This window comes from Crocodylus siamensis, chromosome 1, assembly GCF_052110815.1.
Source record: "Crocodylus siamensis isolate JL-2025a chromosome 1, ASM5211081v1, whole genome shotgun sequence".
Lineage (NCBI taxonomy): Eukaryota > Metazoa > Chordata > Crocodylia > Crocodylidae > Crocodylus > Crocodylus siamensis.
In genome coordinates, this window is record NC_143395.1 from 318,543,205 (window position 1) to 318,564,014 (window position 20,810).

A 20,810-nucleotide genomic window follows, 5' to 3' on the forward strand; every position below is an offset into this window, starting at 1 on the left:
AGTGTGGCATATTTTAGTGGGGGCTCCAAGATCCTTTTCTGCCTCTGCACTGATGAGAATGGAGTTCCCCAGCCTGTAGGAATGGTGCTGGTTCTTCTTCCCCCAGGTGCATCACCTTGCACTTGTCAGTGTTGAAATCCATCCTGTTCTCATCTGCCCACCTCTGTAACCTGTCTAGGTCCCATTGCAGCCTATTCCTCCCTTCTAGCATGTTCATATCCCCCCACGTCTTAGTGTGACTAGCAGATTTGAACAGGGTGCTTTTTACCCCCTTGTCCAAGTCACTGATGAAGATGTTGAACAGTGCAGGCCCAAGGACCGAGCCCTGGGGGACCCCACTGCCCACATTCCTCCGGGTCAAAAATGACCCGTCCCCCACCACTCTCTGGGTGCAGCCCTCCAGCCAGTTTTGACCCAATTGACAGTGTAGATGTTGATACCACAGTCTCCTAGTTTTTTAATGAGAATGAGATGAGAGACGGTGTCGAAGGCCTTCCTAAAGTCCAGAAAGAGTACGTCCACTGCTACCCCTGCATCTAAGGATTTGGTGACCTGGTTGTAGAAGGCCACCAGGTTGGTCTGACAGGACCTGCCTCTAATGAACCCATGTTGGTTGCCCTTAAGCATAATCTCTCCTGCTGGCCCCTTGTAGACATGCGCCAGGATAATTCTCTCAAAAAGCTTACCCAAGATTGAGATAAAACTGACTGGCCTATAGTTTCCTGGGTCCTCCTTCCTCCCTTTTTTGCTTGTGTCTAGGTAGGCCATTTTGTTAGTTTTTGTTTCTTATATTTTGATTACTTGCCTTTGTGATTATTTAGGGAAGGCCCTCTGTTACCGGCTGTTATTCCTGCTGTTTTCAACCAAATCTGGTGTAACACACACAAGTGACAGGAGTTTTGCTTTCAGCAGTTTGAGATGCAGTTTCCCAGAAACCTTGCACCTATCTCCTTGAAACCTGGCAGGCTTCATGGCCTCAGCAGGGGCTAGCATGCCTGCAGTTTTCATCCAAATCTGCCAAAAAATGACAAAATTATAGGTATTCAGTGATTCATGGTTATAGTCTATGGCCAAATCGCCAAATCTTTCTGAATCGGCACCAAATTTCCCGAAGCTGATTCGGCTGAATCAATTTGGGACAGTGATCCAAATCAAATCACTGTCTTCAGAATTGGCCGAGTCTGAATCTGAATTGAATACTCCCGTTTGCACAGGCCTACTCTCTGACTCCTGTGCTCACCTAGCTTTCTGAGGCTTAATGTCAGTGAATCCTCTTAGGTGTTCTTGTATTGAAGTGCAATTGCTCTGAACAACACAGTGGCTTTTCCCACTCAGAAAACTAGTTTGAGGGGAATGTTCACACAACAGGGTCTGTGATCACTTGCTGGGTGTGATTTAGGATATTTCAGTATTGCAGGAAAAATTACTGTCCAGTTTTTCATTAGCTCAAGATGAGGGGAACTGTTGCAGGAGCCTGACTATGGTGAGGTAGAGGCATAACTAGGGAGCTACCAAATTCACAGCAGAAGTGGGGTGCGCAGCAGCTCCTTTAATCTTTCATGTTCTTTTCCTTCTACCCCCCACTGTTGTTGATTGGCAGAGGGGCTCCACTACTCCCTCCTGATCAGTGGGGAAGCAAAAACCATGGTTTTAAATATGCTGTGTGTTTTGTCTCCTCACCGGTCAGCAACAAGAATTGGGACCACTGGGGTCCCTCAGCCAATCAGTGGCAGGAAGCAAAAGCGGCACCATGTTTAAAACTGTAGTTTTCGCCTCCCCACTGATCAGGAGCAAGCTGCAGGTTAGCCCCTCCATCAGTGGTGGAAGGGCACAAGGGGGAACCTGGAAGATTAAATGACCCACAGTGCACCCCATTTCTGCCATGAATTCAGTAGGTCCCTAAGCATACCTGAGAATTTTAGCACCGGGGTGAGGAGTAGGGCGAGAGTCTCACCAGAGACTTGAAAGACCCCATGGCACACATTCTCCCTGGGGACTGTTGCTACTACTGCCCCATGGGCTCCCTGCACACTGGCAGTGACTTCATGCTGTCACTGCTGCTGCTGGACCTGTCCCATAAACTCCCCACATGCTGGTGGCTGTTTCTGCTGTGGCTGTACATTCTGGCATCTCCTGTAAATTGGTACCTGGGCTGTTGTCCTGTTCTCCCAGCTCTTGTTACATTACTGTGCTGTGGAGCCTTGATTACCTGACCAGGTGGACCTCTGAGGATTCTTCAAAAAAAGGTTGAACTGGAGTGAGGGATGCCTCTTTCAGAAAGTTTTTCTAAATAGTCTATATTCTCTTGTGCCTTATCATTAAAGAACAAGGCATTCAAAAGTCCTTTGCAAAAGCCATGTCTACAGTTGTTCATATGCTACACTTATCAAATGTCCCCTGAAGAGCTGTGCTACAAATCAGAAAGCTTACCCCTCTAGTTTTGAGTTCTCAGAAAGATGCATTTAAGCTATTAGAGTTTTATTTGGTGGGAGTGGGGAGGGGAAGGTCAGTACTGATGCTAGCTGGGCCTACAACTGTTGAGTTCTGGAGCGTATTTTCTGTGAGGGAGGTTTATCAGGAAATGGGCCAGAGAGGAAAAAAAGGAAACCGTGCAACCTCCTGAGATCCAGAGCTGCTCAGAGTCTGTGGGGACCCAGAATAGTAGTTGGTGTCCAGAGGGGGAGAATTTTGCATAGGTTTATGGGTCTTTGTAATCTACGTAATGTTCTTTTAATGTAAGTAATGATTAAAACCATTTCCTAATTCTTAAAGTAACATTATCCTTTTATACTACATGTGTACTGCACTTTTGTTGCTCTAGTTTTGTTTAAATTAAGCTTCTGTGCCATACATATAACACAGAAATATAATTTCCTCCTTTAGTATCCTTCCAGCATACATATAAACAATTGCTATTTCTTTTTCTAGTCACTGTTTACACCCTGTTCTTGTTTCTCATGAAAAGCTCTACTTTCCAAATTTTTTTAGTTTTTTTTTTTCATTCTTTTTGAATTCCCTACAGTATTTTAGCATTCACTTAACAGGAAGGTTACCATGTGGTAGATATTAGAAAGTCTGAAGTCAAAGTTCTGAGTAACCTATAAACTAAACTTGAACTTTGGTAACCATTTTCTAGTGGGGGAAAAAACCCGTTTCGAGCCTTGTTTTAAAAACTTGATTTATTTGCCTCATTTGAGGAGAGAGATTGTTTGCAGTTTTTGAAGTAGCCATGATCAGTATCTAGGTTTCTTGTTTTTAAATAGAATGAGTAATTTGATGATAAGCAACAATTGCTGCATAGGGTTAGTTTTTAGCTAGTTACCATACATCTGAATTTTCCTGGACATATCTTCTTTTTGGATCCTCCCATCTCTGTCCAGGCAGTTTTTTAAAATATCAACAAATGTTTAAGATTTTTGCTCTGCTCAGTATCAAAGTTTTCCCCAGCACTTCACAGGTTGCCCTAGCAAGGAGCTACTTGAGGCTGGCAGGAGGGCAATTGGAGGCAGGGCTGACGTGCAGCCAGGCAGGGTGGTGGGAACAGCCCCAGCAGCTGCATATAGGTAAGTGTATGGGGGGCAGAGGTTGGAAGCTGTCTGGGCACTAGGGTGTGCAACAGGGTTGGGGAGTTGGGGAGGAGCCTGCCTCTCCAGCAGGAGAAGGGGGCAGTGGTAGGGAGCCTTCAGGGGCATCAGGGAGCTACATGGCTGGCTGGATGACACCAGGGCCGGGAGGGGCAGGGTAGCCAGGAGACACTGCAGGTCTAGGGGGGAGCAGGGGCTTGTAGGTCAGGAATGAGGGGCGCTGGCAGGGCTGTTGGGGGGAGAGGGGATGTGGGTCAGGAGAGAGTGGCAGGGCTGGTGGGCTATGGCTTGGGAGTGAAGGGGGGAAATGTGGGTCTGGAGCACAGGGCACAGGCAGTGCAAAGGAGCCGCAGGTCGGGAGTGAGGTATATCAGCAGGGATGGGGGAGGGGACTGCAGCATGGTCTGAGAGGTGGGGTACTGTGGGTAAGGAGTGAGGGGAGCAGCAGGGTTGGGGGGCTGTGGCTTGGGAGTGAGGGACAGGGGCAGGGCATGGCCATATTACTGCCTCCTGTCCTATTTCCTTCCCCCACCCCAACAGGTGTCATCTTTTTTGAAACTGGGAATATAGTAACCTTACTTTAGTAGAAATTTAAAAGATTATTAAACACAGGAAAATAAAGAAAATAGATCTTATACAGTTATAACTCTACTGTAATGTGAGATTCTTCCCTGCTTATAAGTGTGGAATATTCTTTCTTGCAGATTTCTAACTGATTCTAGTGAAGGTAATGTGCTGATCTTGCTCAGCAAAGTACCAAAATCTGGTTGCTCTCTGCAGTGGTATAGAAATGTCTTCCTAAATCTTCATCCAGGTGTCCATTGTTTGCATGTTACAATAGTGTGGTATTTCAGTTTTCACCACAGAAAAAACATTGTAAAACTATCCATACTTTGCATTATTCTATAGAATCTGAAATTACATTAAGTATTTCTAGGCTTGCTAGTTGTATAGAAAGTTCTTCACAATTATAAATCCTGAGGTCCCTTCCAGCCCTGATGTCTATGAAACAGGCTGCTCATCACCTTTGGGCAAGATTTAAACAGTGTAACATTTAAGAAAAATGTAGTAATGAAGATCGCGTTGCTGCTTCTAGGAATTGGATGTAGGAGAGCCTTGAATTTAGGTTTGAATTCTTCAAAGTTCCAAAAAAAAACCTTTGTTCTCAAGCATCCAGACATTTGTAGAGAAATTTGGGATTTTTCTACAAAAGGAAATTTAACTGGCATAATTACAGATAGTCATGCCAGTATATTCTCTCTCCTCCCCCTCACCCTACCCCCAAAGTAGGTGATTTGATTTTATTCTGAAATATAGTGTCTATATGGGAGAGTATTATATCTGTAATGTAATTATTTTTCTGTTACATCAGTCAGTTTCTCAGTACAGACAAGCCTAATAAAAACACTCTAAGTTATGACAGTACTAATGTGACCTTTAAGGATCTGAAACATTCAATATTGAATCTCTACATTGGATACACTGTAATATCATCTATGCCTTATGCCTTATTAGTGACTGTTGCTTTGATCAAACCTGCTGACTCGGTTAATACGGAACATAAAGTAAACAGGGTTTTTTTGTTTTTTGTTTTTTTTTAAGGTTGTCTTTGCAATGAAGGTGGCATGGGTGAAAGGTTACCTTTAGGTATGGGGTGTGTCCCACTGCAAAATCAAATCCATGCCAAACATATGTGCCTGCCTCCACTAATGTAGTATTTACCCATGTGAGAAACTAGGGGCATGTGTAGACTAAATGGGGGCCCTAAATTGAAGGGGTGGGTTTTTTAAAACAGTGCTTCAGTTTAGGGTGAAGTAAACCCCTGTGTTGTGTATACCTGTGTACCTGTGTAACCTGCCTCTGGTGGTGGGGAGGGGAGGGCAAGCTGCTGTAAGGTGGAGCGGTCCCTGGGCTCCTGTGGGTTGTGGGGCTGGTGCTTCCTTCTGCGGCAGCGGTGGTACCTGCTCGCAGGCATCTGGTTTGGGCAGTCCCGTGGGGTACCACAGCTGCAGAGGGAAGGACCATGTCCCCATGCAGCTCAGGCAGGCAGGCTCCAGGGGGGCAGGGGGAAAAGATCAGACTTGCCAGTTTTGTTTTGTTTTGGTTTTGGTTTTTTCCTTCAGTGAAGTCTGTCTTCCCAGGCTGTTGCCAGGCTGCCTGCACAGCCCCTGAGCCACATGGAGCCCAGTGGTTTGCTGCGGCTGTACAGCAACAAACTAAAACTCATCAGAGGTGTTTTAGGTTGCTGTGCCCCAAAGTCACTTAAGGCACATTATGCTGGCAAATGTGCTATAGTGGCTGGAATTAATGCATAATACGCCGCCGACACGTGCAAATACCAACACCATTTTAAAGCGGTGCAAGAGCATTTAAGCCACTTTAGTGTTTTGCACACATGCACCCTGCTTTGTCTACATGCACCCTAAGACAACTGGGGTATATACCATGCCTTTTTTTAACACACTCTAGCTTCTCTGATCTATGAATTCTTTCCTTGTGTATTGAGGGCAGACTTGTTTGTCCTTACAGAAATGCTTTTGGTTTGCTGACTCATTAAAATAAACCACTTCTTAGTGTTCTGAATTTGATTATTATTTACCTTGTTCAGAAATCCACCTCAGTTCCAGCATTTGGCCATCTGGTAGCACAATGCACAGGGAAGATGATTTTCCCACATGGTGATGTGAAGCACAGTAGAAATGTAATAGGCCATGTACCAAACCAGTATTTAAATTTTAAGTGGTTTCTGGTTTAGCAGAAGGAAACGGGTAGCAAGGAAGACAAAAAACCCTATGGGAATTTGTGGGCAGGCACTAGAAGATGGTCAGCAGGAATGTGGATTATCCCGTGCCCATTGCGAAGTAAGAAAACTACCAGCCTGGGCTGAAACAAATCCAGGTTCATATCAGTACCCATCTCTGACAGCTACCTAATATTAATGTTTCCCTTAACCTTATCCTATCCACACACACAAGCCTCCAACAAATGTACTGGTGACTGAAATCATTTAAGGGCAACATTAGGTGAGATCCCAGTTTAATTTTGTAGTGAAGATATAAGCTAAGTGGGTATTACCCTAATCTCCACTCCTGGCCGACTGCTCTGTCCCCAGTGCTTTTCGTCTGGGCATATCACATCCACTTACACCCTTTGGTATATTTATATGTAAACATCCATTACTGTGTTTGAGCTGTATTGCATGATGCAAGTTTAGAATTTGTATGTATGAGTGCTGCAGGCTTGTGTGAGAGCTGAAGTCCCAATTTTGTGTTGGATAGCTTTATTATAAGTCAGTGTTTAGATTGAAAAGAAAGTGCACAATTACAATTTTTACAGTACATTTTAGAGTCTCTTTTGTTTTCTTTTTCCAGGCAAAACCAAAGCTAATTGAACCAATAGACTATGAAAATGTCATCGTCCAAAGGAAAACACAAATTATAAATGATGCTCTACGTGAGATGCTTCTTTTCCCTTATGATGACTTTCAGGTAATTATTCAATTTCCTTTCTACTGAAATTTTTAAATGGTGGTGTAAATGTATATATAAACAAGCAGTAGCAAAGGAATAGGGAAAGTATTAAAACAATATTTTTATACTTAAAGATCTTACTATCATTTGAGTTCTCAGACATGCCTTTTTCTTTTATTGCTTGGTTCTAGTGCATACTGATAACCCCTCCATTCTTTTGGGATGTATTAGGTTACATTTCTGCATCTCACTCAGTATTCTCACCATTTGAGACAAATGGTCAGACTAATAGTTCTCATTACATTTTAAATGTCACCTGTGTTTTTGGTTTTTTCCTGTCAAATTAAGATCTGTTCTTTATACCTAGGAATCGGGAAATTTCTTTAAAAATCATGATTTTTTTTTTTTATTGTAATCTTTTTTTAATGCATGTGGTCATGCCCTAAGTCGACCTTTCGCCCCACAGCAGTGAAAAATATAACCCTTTCTTAAGTGTAGCTAAGGTTTTCCTGTAATCTGAGGTCTTCGTGGGTTTAGACTTTTAAGAAAAACACTAAACTTTGTGGCTTTTGTGAGCCCTTTGTCTAATACAGGGAGATTCTGTATGTAAAAAATAATGTAAATTAGAATTGCCCTTCACTGCAGCATCTGGCTGTTACCTTTTTTTTTTTTTTTTTTTTTAAATAGAATTTTTTTTGTGGAAATCTCCACGCTTTTTGTGGAGATTTAATTAATTTATATATACAGAACATAGTACACAGTAATTATCTTCTAAAGCCATGTACATCATTGGAGATGATAAAGAAAAATCAAGCTTAAAGTAATCTACCAGTTTTCTACGCTAGTAGTCCAGAAGGTATACCAGCATTAGCAACAAAGACGTGACTGCAGTTTGTGTAGATCTACCCAAGTAAAGGCCATTGTAGCCTGTATTTGATTTTTTTTTTCTGTCTCTAGCTCATTCTCTGTCCTATGTCTTGCTGTGTCTGTTCCTACTGTCTCTTGGCACATGCACTTTAAACTGATAAGTAGAATAGATGAGAGAGAAACATGGACTGTGACTAGATAGTCACATGGACCATGGTGCTAGAACTAAAAGAAGGTATGACAAGCCTTCTCAACCTCTGGTTGTTAGAGACTGGTGTATACTCTGAAGCCTGAAATTTAATCTCTTCCAAGATTTGTTGGTATAAATTTCTTGACTTTAGATATTCTTGTTATCCCCATAAGTCTGAGGTCCCTTCTTGAGTATAGCTAAGGATTTGGCTGCCACAACACTTTAGTAGTGAGTTCAAAAGTTTGTCTAGATGTTATGTGAAGACAAGTATTTCCTGTAGTTGGTTCTGAATCTGCTGCACTTCAGTTTCATTGACTATTACCTTGCTCTTGTATTATAAGAGAGGGAGGAAAAATTCTTCTATCCTGTTCATTCTTGTATATACTTCTATGATGTCATTTTATGTCTCTAAAATGAAAAAAAGACATTTTCCAGTTTTTCATGTGGTTCTATTTTATCATTTTTCCCTTTTCTTTGAATCTCTTCTAATTTTGGAATAGATGTTTTGAGACCCAGTATAAGTCTGTACCACGATGGGTAAACCCACAGCCACTGTGTGTCACTTGAGGGCTGGAGGCAGGGCAAGTGGAGAGGAGAGGAGATGGGTGAGGCAGAGTCTAGGGCTGGAGGGATATATTGCGACTTACCAGGTAAGTGCTGCTCTGGCTGGGAGGCCAGCTTAGACTATGCCCTGTTCAAATGCTCCACAGTAAAGACAGCCCAGCCAGAGGCGCTGGCCAGAAACATCACTGTGCTACCTGGCTGGAACAGGGTGAGAAGGGCAGAGGGGGAGAATGGCTCTGCGCTGCCTGGCTAGAAGGAGGAAGTGAGGCGGGAGAGGGAAGAAAACAGTGCACAGGACCTAGTTTGGAATGGGCGGGTGGCCCACGGGCCCACTAAGGAGGGAAGGGGGAGAACATATCAGTGCAGGATACAAACTGCAGCATATGGGTCTTTCTCTCCCTGGTACTGGTAAGACTGATTATCTTCCTACCCTCTCCCCATTCTTCGGCACTTGTCAACCCTGCACATGCACCTCACAGTGCGGGGGGTGTTTTGCTGAGTGCACAAAAACTGTTATTTGTGCCTTTGCTCAGGTCCAGCCCATCCTGCTAGTCTCAATTCAGCAACAAGGTCAGAGTCTGGAGAACCCAGTGAGAGTGAGACTGGCTTTGTCATTGTCCCTTGTCCCCAGAAACACATCAGTGCAGCCCTATGTGCCCCAGTACTGTCCCACACTGAGCCCTCTGTTCCAGTTATGCTTAGACCTGGGGTTCCAACAATACTGCCCCACAAGTTGTTGTCAGCCGCAAACCCCATCATGACACTAGGATCCCATGTGGTGGCACTGCCTTAGAGCCAGCCCTTGGGGACACCTCATCCCGCTTCCCCCATGGAATCATCTATATCCTGAGGGTGCTGCCCAGTTTGGCCCTTATTTGGCCCTACTTGGAGTGACTTTCCTTCCTTTTTCATGTCCCTGTGACAAGGTATTTAGTAGAATTTCCAGCTTGCATTGAAATCTGGCAGGGCTGCGCCATGATCTCTTCTGCTATGGCCTTGAACTTGTGATGTACTGCAGGCAGCCGCTATGTGACATGTGAGCCTCAGGCACTCAGTGGAATGGAGGCAGGGCTGTGCAGTGGAGAGGTATTAGGATGTTTCTACAACAGGTGTCACTGCCAAGAGTCAGGTTAAGACTTCATGGCTGTGGAGCTGCTGGTAAATTTAAGGGCTTTGGTTCCTCATTTTCCATATAAAACTGCATTGTTTGCAGGGACAGGAAGAGGTTAACTTGGCTCTTGATGGTGACAACTCTCTCAGCAGTGTTGTGACACTACTTTGCTCTGAGTGTCTGGAGACTCGAGGCCCCCCCCCTGCCACCATTCTGGTGCCATGGGGCACAGATTCCATCAGGTATGCCTGAGGGGTGGGGATCAGGGTGACACTCAGAGGTGGGGCACACTTGTCAAGGTTGCTCACCACTGGTGTATACCATGTTCTGAGTAAGGTTGACGCTGCTGTCAGAGAAATAAACCCAACCCACTTATGCTCAGGCTCACAGATTGGTAACATAAAACACTTGGTGTGTTCTTGAGAGCAGCCACTGCTCCAGACATTCCGACTTCAGCCTGAGCATACGGTTAGGAATGATTTCTTCAATGGTATATCAAAGTGCTGTATAGATTTACCCACAGTGGCCAGTGCTACACATAGTATTCTAGGTGTGGCGAAACTGTCTTAAGTATTGGCCTGTTTTCCCTATACTTAATCTTTTCCTGTTGCATCTCAACACCTTGGGTTTTTTATTTAATGGCCAACTACACATTGAGCTGAGGTCTACATTGAGCTGATCACAAAGATGTCTATCTGTTTTTCATGAGTTCCTCTTAAGATGATTATGTGTAGCTGGGGTAATTAGGAAGACCTCTGTGTACATTTTAGGCAGTTCTTTATAGTTGGAAATTCTGACCATTGTATAGAAATCTGCTCAAGCCATTTCCGCTTTCAGCATTCAATTTTTATTTTTATCCAAGTGTTTTTCCTCTTGCTTAGATTAAACTGATTACAATCTCAAAACTACTAAACAGTGTAGGAAGCCAAGCCCTACTAATTACAAAGGCCTTGGATGTAAAGTTAGGTTTTTTTAAAATTATGGCTGGGCATTAAGTAGCTGCAAAGTGTGTCTTTTGGTTGGGGTTCTGCCTTTTTACAGCTTGATAGTGTGAAGATGTTAGTACTCTAAGTGAGCAGGACAAAGGTGCATTGTTGAGATTTTGTTCAAAACAAATTTATTGCATTTGTCCTTCACACTTATTTGATGGTGAAAGATGCATTTAATTGGTAGGATTAAACAAATTTTTAAGGCAGCGCTTAACTTGAGACATTGATTATTGGGATCATCTGTTTCATTTGATTGGTTAAGCTGTTTATAGTATTTTACAGGTAAAAATTCATCTTTGCTAACATTTACTGTTACAAAACCAGTATGTTCAAACTGCTTTTCTGTTGTTACTACACCTAACAGAATCTTACCTAAAATACATTTCATCATTTGTTTTGAGTTATTTCCTGTTTATATGATTAACATGGCCATATTTTGTTTTAATATATTTTAAGATGTTGTTCTTTATCAGAACCTTTGCTTACCTGGCTCATTCTATTTCCACTAGAGTAATTAATAGGATACTTGAGAGAACCTTAAAAATTTGATAATACAAAGCAGTTCACTTCAACATTTTGTATTTTGGTTCAGTTTAGTACTCAGTGAAAATCTGTTTCTACCATGTTTATTTCCAGCAGCCTGAACTGTGTTTTAATCTTTTTTTTTTTTTGTCCATAGTACATTATTCCTGTAATAATCATAGTAGAGGTGTCAAGAATTAAAGGAAGGCTAAAATGAATTTCATTTATAAGGTGAGGTGTTCAAATGCCGTTGAGAATCTTGTGCAGCAGCAGGCAGTGGTTCGTAGTGCTCTGTTTCAAGTCTCTGGGTGCATCTACATGGGCAATAATGTGACACGATAAACCCAGGAGCAGTTTGCTCTGGAGTCAACTGTTCCTGGCGCAGTGTCTACATGTGGGCCTGGGACAGCAGCAATTTGAGCTAGGGCAAAGCAGGCCCCTGACGGGCTGGGATGACGATGCAATTTATGCCTCTGGTCACCATGTATGCATGGTACTTATGACAATAAAGTACCTTGTCATAAGATAGTACTGTCTCTGACAGTACTGTCCTACCATGGAGTTAATTAGTTTACTATAGATGGTGATGCTTTACTGCGGAGCTAATTAATGTACTCTGCAGTAAAGTACATGTGTAGATGCCTGTGAAAGCTAGCCATTGGAAGGGGCAGAAGGCAAGGCCATAATCTACCTCTTCCATCCTGACACTTCTCCACCTCACTTAGAAGTGACTTTATACATGGAAAGATTTGTCTAGTCCAAGAGAGTTCCTAGGGTGAATTTTGTCCAAGTCAAGAATCTTCCTGGGAATGGCTGTGGCACATATACCTTGTTTTGGTCATATGTGAGAGGCATATATGCAATATATTCTTGTGTAGAATCATTTAGTGTCAGTTTAATGTCCTTCATAACTGCTAAATAAACTTTCTGATTTTTCTTGAATTTTCTAGTCCCAAACCTTTTATTTTTTTCAATATTCACTTTCACAACTGAGTATTAAAGTTGAAGCATTGCTGCGAATTTTTTTTGTTTAACCCTTGCTTTTACAAAAGCTAAGTCACTTATGAGCAGGGATCTTGGGCGTCTCTGATTTAAAAAAACCAAACAAACAAACCCCAATTTTCAGTTTAAAAAAAAAAAAAGTAACCCCAAATCCATATTTGAGTGTGAGGATTTAGGGTTACTTTTTTAAAACTGAAAATCAGGGATTTTTTCAAACTGGAGAAAATCAGGATCCCTGCTTATGAGTTAATGCCCACTCTTGGCAAGATCATGAGCACAAAAGTAGTACAGATAGTTTCCTTACTATCAATAATAAAGTCTCTCTTTTTGGAGTCAAGGCATCTATTTCATCATCAGAGAACATAATCTGCTGCTTATCCTTCTCGTAATAGTAAACCAGAGAAATTTGACCATGTAAAGTGTGATTTGTAAAGAGGATGGAGATAAATTGTTGGGGGGGGGGGGTTGTTTTTTTTTATAGCTGTAGGGGACAGGATTAGGAGCAGTGGCCTCAAATTGCAACAGACATGAAGATTAGGAAGAAACTTCTGACTTACGAAGGTGCTTAACCATTAGAACAGGCTGCCTAAATATGGTGTGGAGTCTCCATCCCCAGAAATTTTCAAGCAGGGTAGATAGATACTTGCCTGGGATGGTTTAGTTGGAGGCAAATCCTTCCTTTAGTAGCAGATGACCTCTGTGAGGTGGTTTCCAGCCCTATTTATGATCATTTGTGCAAGTGGAGAGTTATCTGCCTATGGGAAATTATACTGGAAGTGAGACTTGGAGTAGCAGAAGCAACTCACTGATGTAGGAGGCTGATAGCTGAGCACGCTTTGTTTTCTTCTCTAATAGCAACTGCTACTGGGTCTACTGGAAGGGAACTTTGCTCTGTCTTCCCAAACAATGACACATGGCATAGGGAAATAGGAGGGAATGTTTGAGTATATCCATGGGTCAAAAACCTGTTTGAAGGAGAGCAGAGGAAGTCTTAGAGCTCTTCAGTCACTACTGAAAAAAACTGAAGGGAGTTTAGTGGCTTGAGTGGTTTCACAGTTCTCTAGCTGGTTGATGAAACTAGTTGAAAGTCAGATTTACATTTAATTAAATGGACTAAAGTGTACTTTTCTGGCCCCAGATTGACAGTGAGTGGAGACTGCAGATTCTTTCTCTCTCTGCTTTTGTACAGTTACCTGTGACAGCTCTGTTCATTTTCTGGCAGCAGATATGCTTGGTTCTGTTTTATGCCAGTACACAAGATTACCTGGGCAGACTGGTAGCTTTTCACTTCATCTTCTCCTTATTCTCCCCTGGCACATTCCTGTCCAAGAAGAAACATGTTCTCTGTTTCTTTTGCCTCTTTTGGTTTTTGTGTAGCTTTGCCAGCTACTCGTTTTGAGCATTATCGTTTGCTTTCTGCATGAATTCCAAAAGGCTCTGTCCTGTGCCACCACATCTTCCTTTTACAGTCCATTGTCTGTGGTTTTGGCTATAAACTGTACCCTGATTTATAATTGACCTGTTCACCCTGATTTGTCCGACTCTGCTTCAAGCTCTCTTCATACGCTTCTTTTTCATTTTGCTGTACTAGGCAGCCTGGAAGTTGTTCAAAAGCTAAACAGTATTTCTCACCAATAAAAACATATTTAATTGTTATAAGTGAGCTGCCTGCTGGTGTGGTGATTGGTCTGCTTAATAGAGATTTAATTTAAAATTTCAGCTGTGTGGGGTTTTAACTACTGAACATGTCTGTAACTTATAGTTTGTAGGGTCGGAAGGGACCTGAGCAGATCATCTAGTCCAACCCCCTGCCATGGCAGGAAAGAATACTGGGGTCAAATGACCCCAGCAAGATGTTCATCTAGCCTCCTCTTAAACACCCCCAGGGTGGAAGCCTGCACCACTTCTCTTGGAAGCTGGTTCCAGACCCTAGCCGCCCTGACTGTGAAGTAGCGCCTCCTGATATCTAACCTAAACCTACCCTCTGCCAGCTTGTAACCGTTATTCCTGCTCACTCCTGGCGGTGCTCGGGGAAACAGTGACTCCCCCAATGCCTGCTGATCCCCCCTGACTAGTTTATAAAAGGCCACAAGATCCCCCCTCAGCCTTCTCTTTTGGAGGCTGGACAGGTTCAGGTCCCTTAGCCTCTCCTCATAGGGCCTGCCCTGCTGTCCCTTGATCATACGAGTGGCCCTCCTCTGGACCCTCTCCATGCTGTCGACATCCCTCTTGAAGTGTGGCGCCCAGAACTGGACGCAATACTCCAGCTGCGGCCTGACCAGTGCCACACAGAGGGGGAGGATCACCTCCTTGGGCCTGCTCGAGATGCATCTGTGGACGCATGCCAAGGTGTGGTTGGCCTTCCTCACTGCCTCTCTACACTGCCGGCCCATGTTCATCTTGGAGTCAATGATGACCCCTAGATCCCTTTCCGCCTCCGTGCTTATTGTAACACAGTTTTACTTGATATGTTTTAAAATATTGATTTCTTTTATTAATATAAAAATAGGATGGATTATTTGTACATATTAGTATTTGTAAGTCTTTCAGTGCAACAGAGATGACATTTCTTTGTAAAAAGGGTGGCTGTTACCAGGAACAAACTCAGAAATGTTGGGTGTAACAGTTTGCTTAACACTCTTAGGGTACAATACTTGGAAAAATTTTGAGTTCATCAAAGGTTTTGATGGAAAATTTAATATATTATTTTGAGTTCAGCCACTTCCATTTTTGCATTTGTGCACCATCTTAATTTACTGCTTGAAAACCAGTTTTTTAATGTGGATATAAGATATAAAATGTTGTGTTGCCCAAAAATAGAATTATTTTGGTTGTGTATTGTAAACTATTTTTAAATTAATTTTTAAACATCAAGTTACACATATACCTGCTTTAGCAGATTATCTGTATTGTGAACAGAGGGCATATTTACCATGTTTTAGAAACCACTTAAATATAGTGATCAACCCTACTTCAGGAACTATATGGGACTGATCCAAAACTACTTAACTAAATGGAAAAAACTTCAATATGCTTTAGATTTGTATCATCCCTTTTCAACCTTTTAGAAAAGTAAAGTCGTGCAGAAATGAAGTTCATAATCAGGCTTCAAACTTATTATATACTAGTCATTGGACAAGTATTACAAAATCAATCCATTTATCATACTTGTTTCGTTACTCAGCACTAATAGGTCATAGAAAAGTGAATGCTGGTTTTCATTATAGATTTATTTTTTTTTAAGACAATGCTGTTGATATTATATTCTGTACGTTCTTTGCGCTCTTTTGCAAGAGATACAGGTGGGATATAGCTGTAAAATTAATCAGGATCTGAGACCAGATGCTAGATTGAGATACTCGGTGTTGTATAGTATACCATTTTCTGTTTCCTGTTTTAGTTTTTTGAAATCTGAACTTATACAAGTGCAATATGGTTGACAGCACCTCAGAAATCCAGATTCAGATATAAGTTTGCAGAACCTAGAAATAAGGTTCTGAGACGAATACCCCCTTATTCATCTCACAAGCCCCCATGGCTCACGAAAAGCATCCGGGAATGTCTCCTAGCTAAAAGGGAGGCGTACACCCAATGGAAAAGAGGAGACATCACCAGGGATGACTATACTGCAGTTGCTCAGGGATGTAGGGGGGCAGTCAGGAATGCCAAGGCAGAGATGGAACTGGGACTAGCTTCCCGGATTAAGGACAATAAGAAGTCCTTCTTTAAATACACAGGGGGTAAAAAGAAGGTTCTGGGTAATGTGGGGCCCCTGCAGGACACATTAGGAAATTTGGTTGTCACACTAGACGATAAAGCCAACATATTTAATGATTTCTTTGCCTCCATCTTCCTAAGCAGGGACCGGAACAGCCACCCCCCCCCCACCGGGCCCCCCTCAGGCACCAGGGGAGGCACACCTGGGCCAAGGGTTAGTGAGGAACTAGTTAGGGAGCTTCTGGAGGGACTGGACGTATTTAAGTCAGCCGATCCGGACGATCTCCACCCTAGGGTACTAAAGGAATTGGCTGAGGTCATTGCAGGATCCCTGGTGCGGCTTTACGAGCACTCGTGGTGCTCTGGTGTGGTGCCAGAGGACTGGAAGAAGGCCAGCGTGGTTCCCATCTTCAAAAAGGGGAAGAAGGAGGACCCGGGAAACTATAGGCCAGTTAGTCTTGCTTTGATCCTAGGCAAGCTGTTCGAGAAAATTATGCTGGCACACATCCGTGAGGGGCCAGCAGGGGATTTCATGCTTAGGGGCAACCAACACAGGTTCATCACTGGCAGGTCCTATCAAACCAAACTGGTGGCCTTCTATGATCAGATCACCAAATCATTAGATGCAGGGGTAGCAGTGGACATAGTCTTCCTGGACTTTCGGAAGGCCTTCGACACTGTCTCTTACCCTGTTCTCATTAAGAAACTGGGGGACTGTGGTGTTGACACCCACGCAATCAATTGGGTCGCCAACTTGCTGGAGGGCCGCACCCAGAGGGTGGTGGTGGATGGGTCATTTTCAGCCTGGAGGGATGTGGGCAGTGGGGTTCCGCAGGGCTCGGTCCCCGGGCCCGCACTGTTCAACATCTTCATCAGTGATTTGGATGAGGGGGTAAAAAGCACCCTGTTCAAATTTGCTGATGACACTAAGATGTGAGGGGGGATGTGGGCACTCTTGAAGGGAGCAGTAGGCTACAGTCGGACCTAGACAGGTTACAAGGGTGGGTGGATGAGAACAGGACGGGATTCAACACTGACAAGTGCAAAGTGATGCACCTGGGGAGGAGCAACCGGCACCATACCTACAGGCTGGGGAACTCCCTTCTTGTCAGTACAGAGGCAGAAAAGGATCTTGGAGTCGTCATTGCCTCCAAGATGAACATGGGCCGGCAGTGTGGAGAAGCAGTCAGGAAGGCCAACAGTACCTTGTCATGCATCCACAGATGTATCTCGAGCAGGTCCAAGGAGGTGATCCTCCCCCTCTGTGCGGCACTGGTCAGGCCACAGCTGAACTACTGCGTCCAGTTCTGAGCGCTGCACTTCAAGAGGGATGTGGACAACTGGAGAGGGTCCGGAGGTGGGCCACTTGCATGATCAGGGAGCAGCAGGGCAGGCCCTATGAGGAGAGGCTACGGGACCTGAACCTGTTCAGCCTCCACAAGAGAAGGCTGAGGGGGGATCTAGTGGCCTGTTACAAACTAGTCAAGGGGGATCAGCAGGCACTGGGGAAGTCCCTGTTCCCGCAAGCACTGCCAGGAGTGACCAGGAATAATGGTCACAAGCTGGTAGAGGGTAGATTTAGGCTAGATATCAGGAGGCGCTACTTCACGGTCAGGGCGGCTAGGATTTGGAACCGAATTCTAAGAGAGGTGGTGCTGGCCCCTACCCTGGGGGTCTTTAAGAGGAGGTTAGATGAACACCTTGCTGGGGTCATTTGACCCCAGTAATCTTTCCTGCCATGGCAGGGGGTCAGACTTGATGATCTACTCAGGTCCCTCCCAACCCTAGAAACTAAGAAACTGTCTCAATGGATATTAAGTCAAATGCCCTGTGATGTAATATCCACATTTTTATTGCACACCTATGCATTAAGCAATTGATATACAGATGCCTAAGGGCTTGTTTGTACTTCAAGCATGTGCCATGCATCTATGAACAGATGTTTTGCTTTTGAACATGTGTTATCAACACTACTTTAGATGTGGGTTTTCTTATGCTGGGACTACTCTACAAAGTTCTGTTTGTAGTTACCTTGGCTAAGGTATAGACAGTCCTAGTGTGGACACTGCTCAGAGGGCAGAGCTGTTATTCAGGTGAGCTGGAGTAGCTTTGATATTGGGAAACCATTTTTGGTTGGCAGATGTGCCCACACAAGAGGCCAGGTTGCTTCACTGCTGCTGCCATTCATAAAGCAGTGGCAGCCTCCGTATTATAAGTATATGGTTGAATACAGGATAAGCTTACAGGCTACAGAGAAGCTGTGGATTCACTGCCAACTAGTAGCAAACATAGTGCATCTGTCAGGACTTCCTGCCATTATCCCACGTAGTTTTACTGGCTAGCTGGAACAGCTGTGCCCTCTACTGCTCTGGGTCATCCTGCCTGGTTATCACTTCACAGTTTAAATGCTGACATGTGGCCAAGACTAGTTGCCTTGGATTCTATCTTTTGGGGAATTCAGAAGAGGTGGAAGACAATCATGCCTTATACGTCCTTATGGCTCATGCTGAGGCCTTCACTTCCTTGCCCTCTGGTGGAGGTGTATGTACATTGCAGCGTAATGGCTAGTCCAAATGAAAGGAAGGTGATGCAGTCAGGACCCAATCAAGGAGTGTGGTGAGGGCAAAGAATCTGCAGTTTCTTGAGGAGCTAAATCATATGCTTGGGAGAGATGCTACCTCCAAGTCACTGCATTGTGTATATACCACTAAAGAAAAACCTGACACGGTTGGCCAGGGCACTACATACTAGAGGACAAGACAAGCTGAATCTGCTCATTTCATCACTCCTGGGGATCTTTAGAGGAAGACTGTCAGAGAGACCCAAGAGCTGAACAAGTCAGCCAGATGATCCAACTGCATCATGAGGTGGGGAGGCTGGGCAGCTGGAAGGGACCAGTTCCAGTATGTGTTGAATGATGCTTTTAATAAGGTTATGGGAATGCAGTTTTGAAGAACTGCATTTAAGATCTGCAGTTATTCTCCTGTGGATTTTTAGATCCACCCTCTCCCCACTCAAAATGGTAGCTTCACTGAGGGATGTGCAAAATCTGCTATATTTTGTTTTGCAAACCTGAAGTCACTGCTGTCTTCCCATCTCCTTTATAACACTGTCAGTTCTGGATGTTTACCCCCTGCCTAAGATATCAGCATGATGGCCATTCACAAGGAAAACTCTTTGAAGTGAAGGAAATTTTATTGTAGTGGCATATGAAAGGCTTGACAGAGCAAAAAACCTATTATTTCTGAAACTCTTTGCTGGTCTACCCCTTGGAGCCCTTGCTACTACAGTTGTTGACTCTTTCTCCCCCTTCCCCAGCCCCCAGTAAAAGGACAACATATGCTGATAGAGGAAGCTTTCTGCTGACATATTTATACCACCTTCCCTGAATGACATAAGCCAAGTCAAAAGAAGCCCTCTTTTGAGGTGGGTACAGCTATGCTGACAGAAGTTGCTGTCATAACTATATCAGTTATGTGGTGTGATCTCTTCATACCCCTATCAACATAGCTAAGTTGGCAAGACTTTGTAACGTTGGCTTGGCCTCAGTTTTATTAACATCCTCAGCTTTTAGCTAACTTGAACTGATGTGCTTCTGAAAACAGATCGTGTGCAGGTCTTGAGAAATGAAAGACAATATAACACCCTATAAAATGTAAACCATTGCATTTAGAGAAGGAAAAGCAAACCAAAATCCTTCTCTTTTTGCATTACTGTTTCATAAATGCTGTCACTTTGAATGACCATGTTTTTATAAACTTGTGGATCTACAGAAGTGTTGTTATACTACTTTATTGTATGGTGAGTAAAAAAATTAGGTGCTAAGAGGTTAAAAATGGTTGGTTGATATACTTTTTATTCCCAGTCTTTATTAGCTCTTCCATATAAAGTGGCAAAGCAAAATTAGCAGTGAGTTTATTTGCAGGCCTCTTTCCGCACTGTTTTGGTGGTTGTCTTGGTATAGACATATTAGGAAAGACCAAGGCAAACCAATTTTGAAGTTCATTTGCCAGAGTACAGCTTAGATTCACAGTAATCCCCAGACCATTTTAAAGACCCATCTAGAAATTCACATGACATTTGGTCTGCAAGGAGGTTGTACGCCTTTGATTATTTGTCCTGCTTATAATCTTCAGAATAAACCAAAAATATTGAACTGTTAAGGAGACCCATGTTACTGTGTCTCACATGTATGTACATACTTGTTGTATGCTAGTCTTTTGTATCTCTTTGAAGTTAAAACACCTAGTAAAAGAGAAACTTACTATTATATAATTTGTGAGTTTTGGCATTTCTTTTTGCAAAGTTGCATGAAAGGAGTACAGCTTAGAGACTTTTGCTGCAGTTTGTTATTCTTGCTAAAACAGCAAATCTAAAATCTCACAGATTTATCTCTCTGATAAAATCTAATTAAAAATTCTCTTTGATTTGACTGTTGGTCTTTTGTAGCTTGGTACCAAAATCAAGACAAGAAATGTAGGTACAATGGCAGCAGATTTAGATAGTGTAGGAGCAGTAGCACTTTGAAGAACAATTCCTGAAAACTCTTTTTTTTTGCCCCAACTTGGTCCATATTCTGCAGTATCTAATGTAAGGCCTGGTAATGATCCAGTCTCTTTCTCAGTTGTCTGTATACATGCTGTTCTAGCTCTGAAAAAGGGATGTATCTTAATTAGGTTGATGATGTTCTAGGTTAATTAGGTTGATGATGTTCTATGCCAGGGTGCTCAGTCTTTGGCCCATGGGCAAAATGCAGCCCGTGGAGCCATTGCATCTGGTTTGTGGGGCTCTCCA

At 43.3% G+C, this 20,810-nt stretch overlaps 1 protein-coding gene across 9 annotated transcripts in view; it reads left to right on the forward strand.

Moving 5' to 3' along the window:
• Positions 1–20,810, forward strand: part of DOCK9 (dedicator of cytokinesis 9) — a 271,504-nt gene that overhangs the window by 88,011 nt on the left and 162,683 nt on the right. For 8 of the 9 annotated variants that reach the window (XM_090023020.1, XM_090023039.1, XM_090023048.1 and 5 more), the window contains exon 2: positions 6,956–7,072. In XM_090023020.1, coding sequence (XP_089879146.1) covers positions 6,956–7,072 — 117 coding nt within the window. Of the gene's footprint in view, positions 1–3,544; positions 3,564–6,955; positions 7,073–20,810 lie in introns of those variants that run through there. The other variant, XM_090023056.1, reaches the window with a different exon arrangement.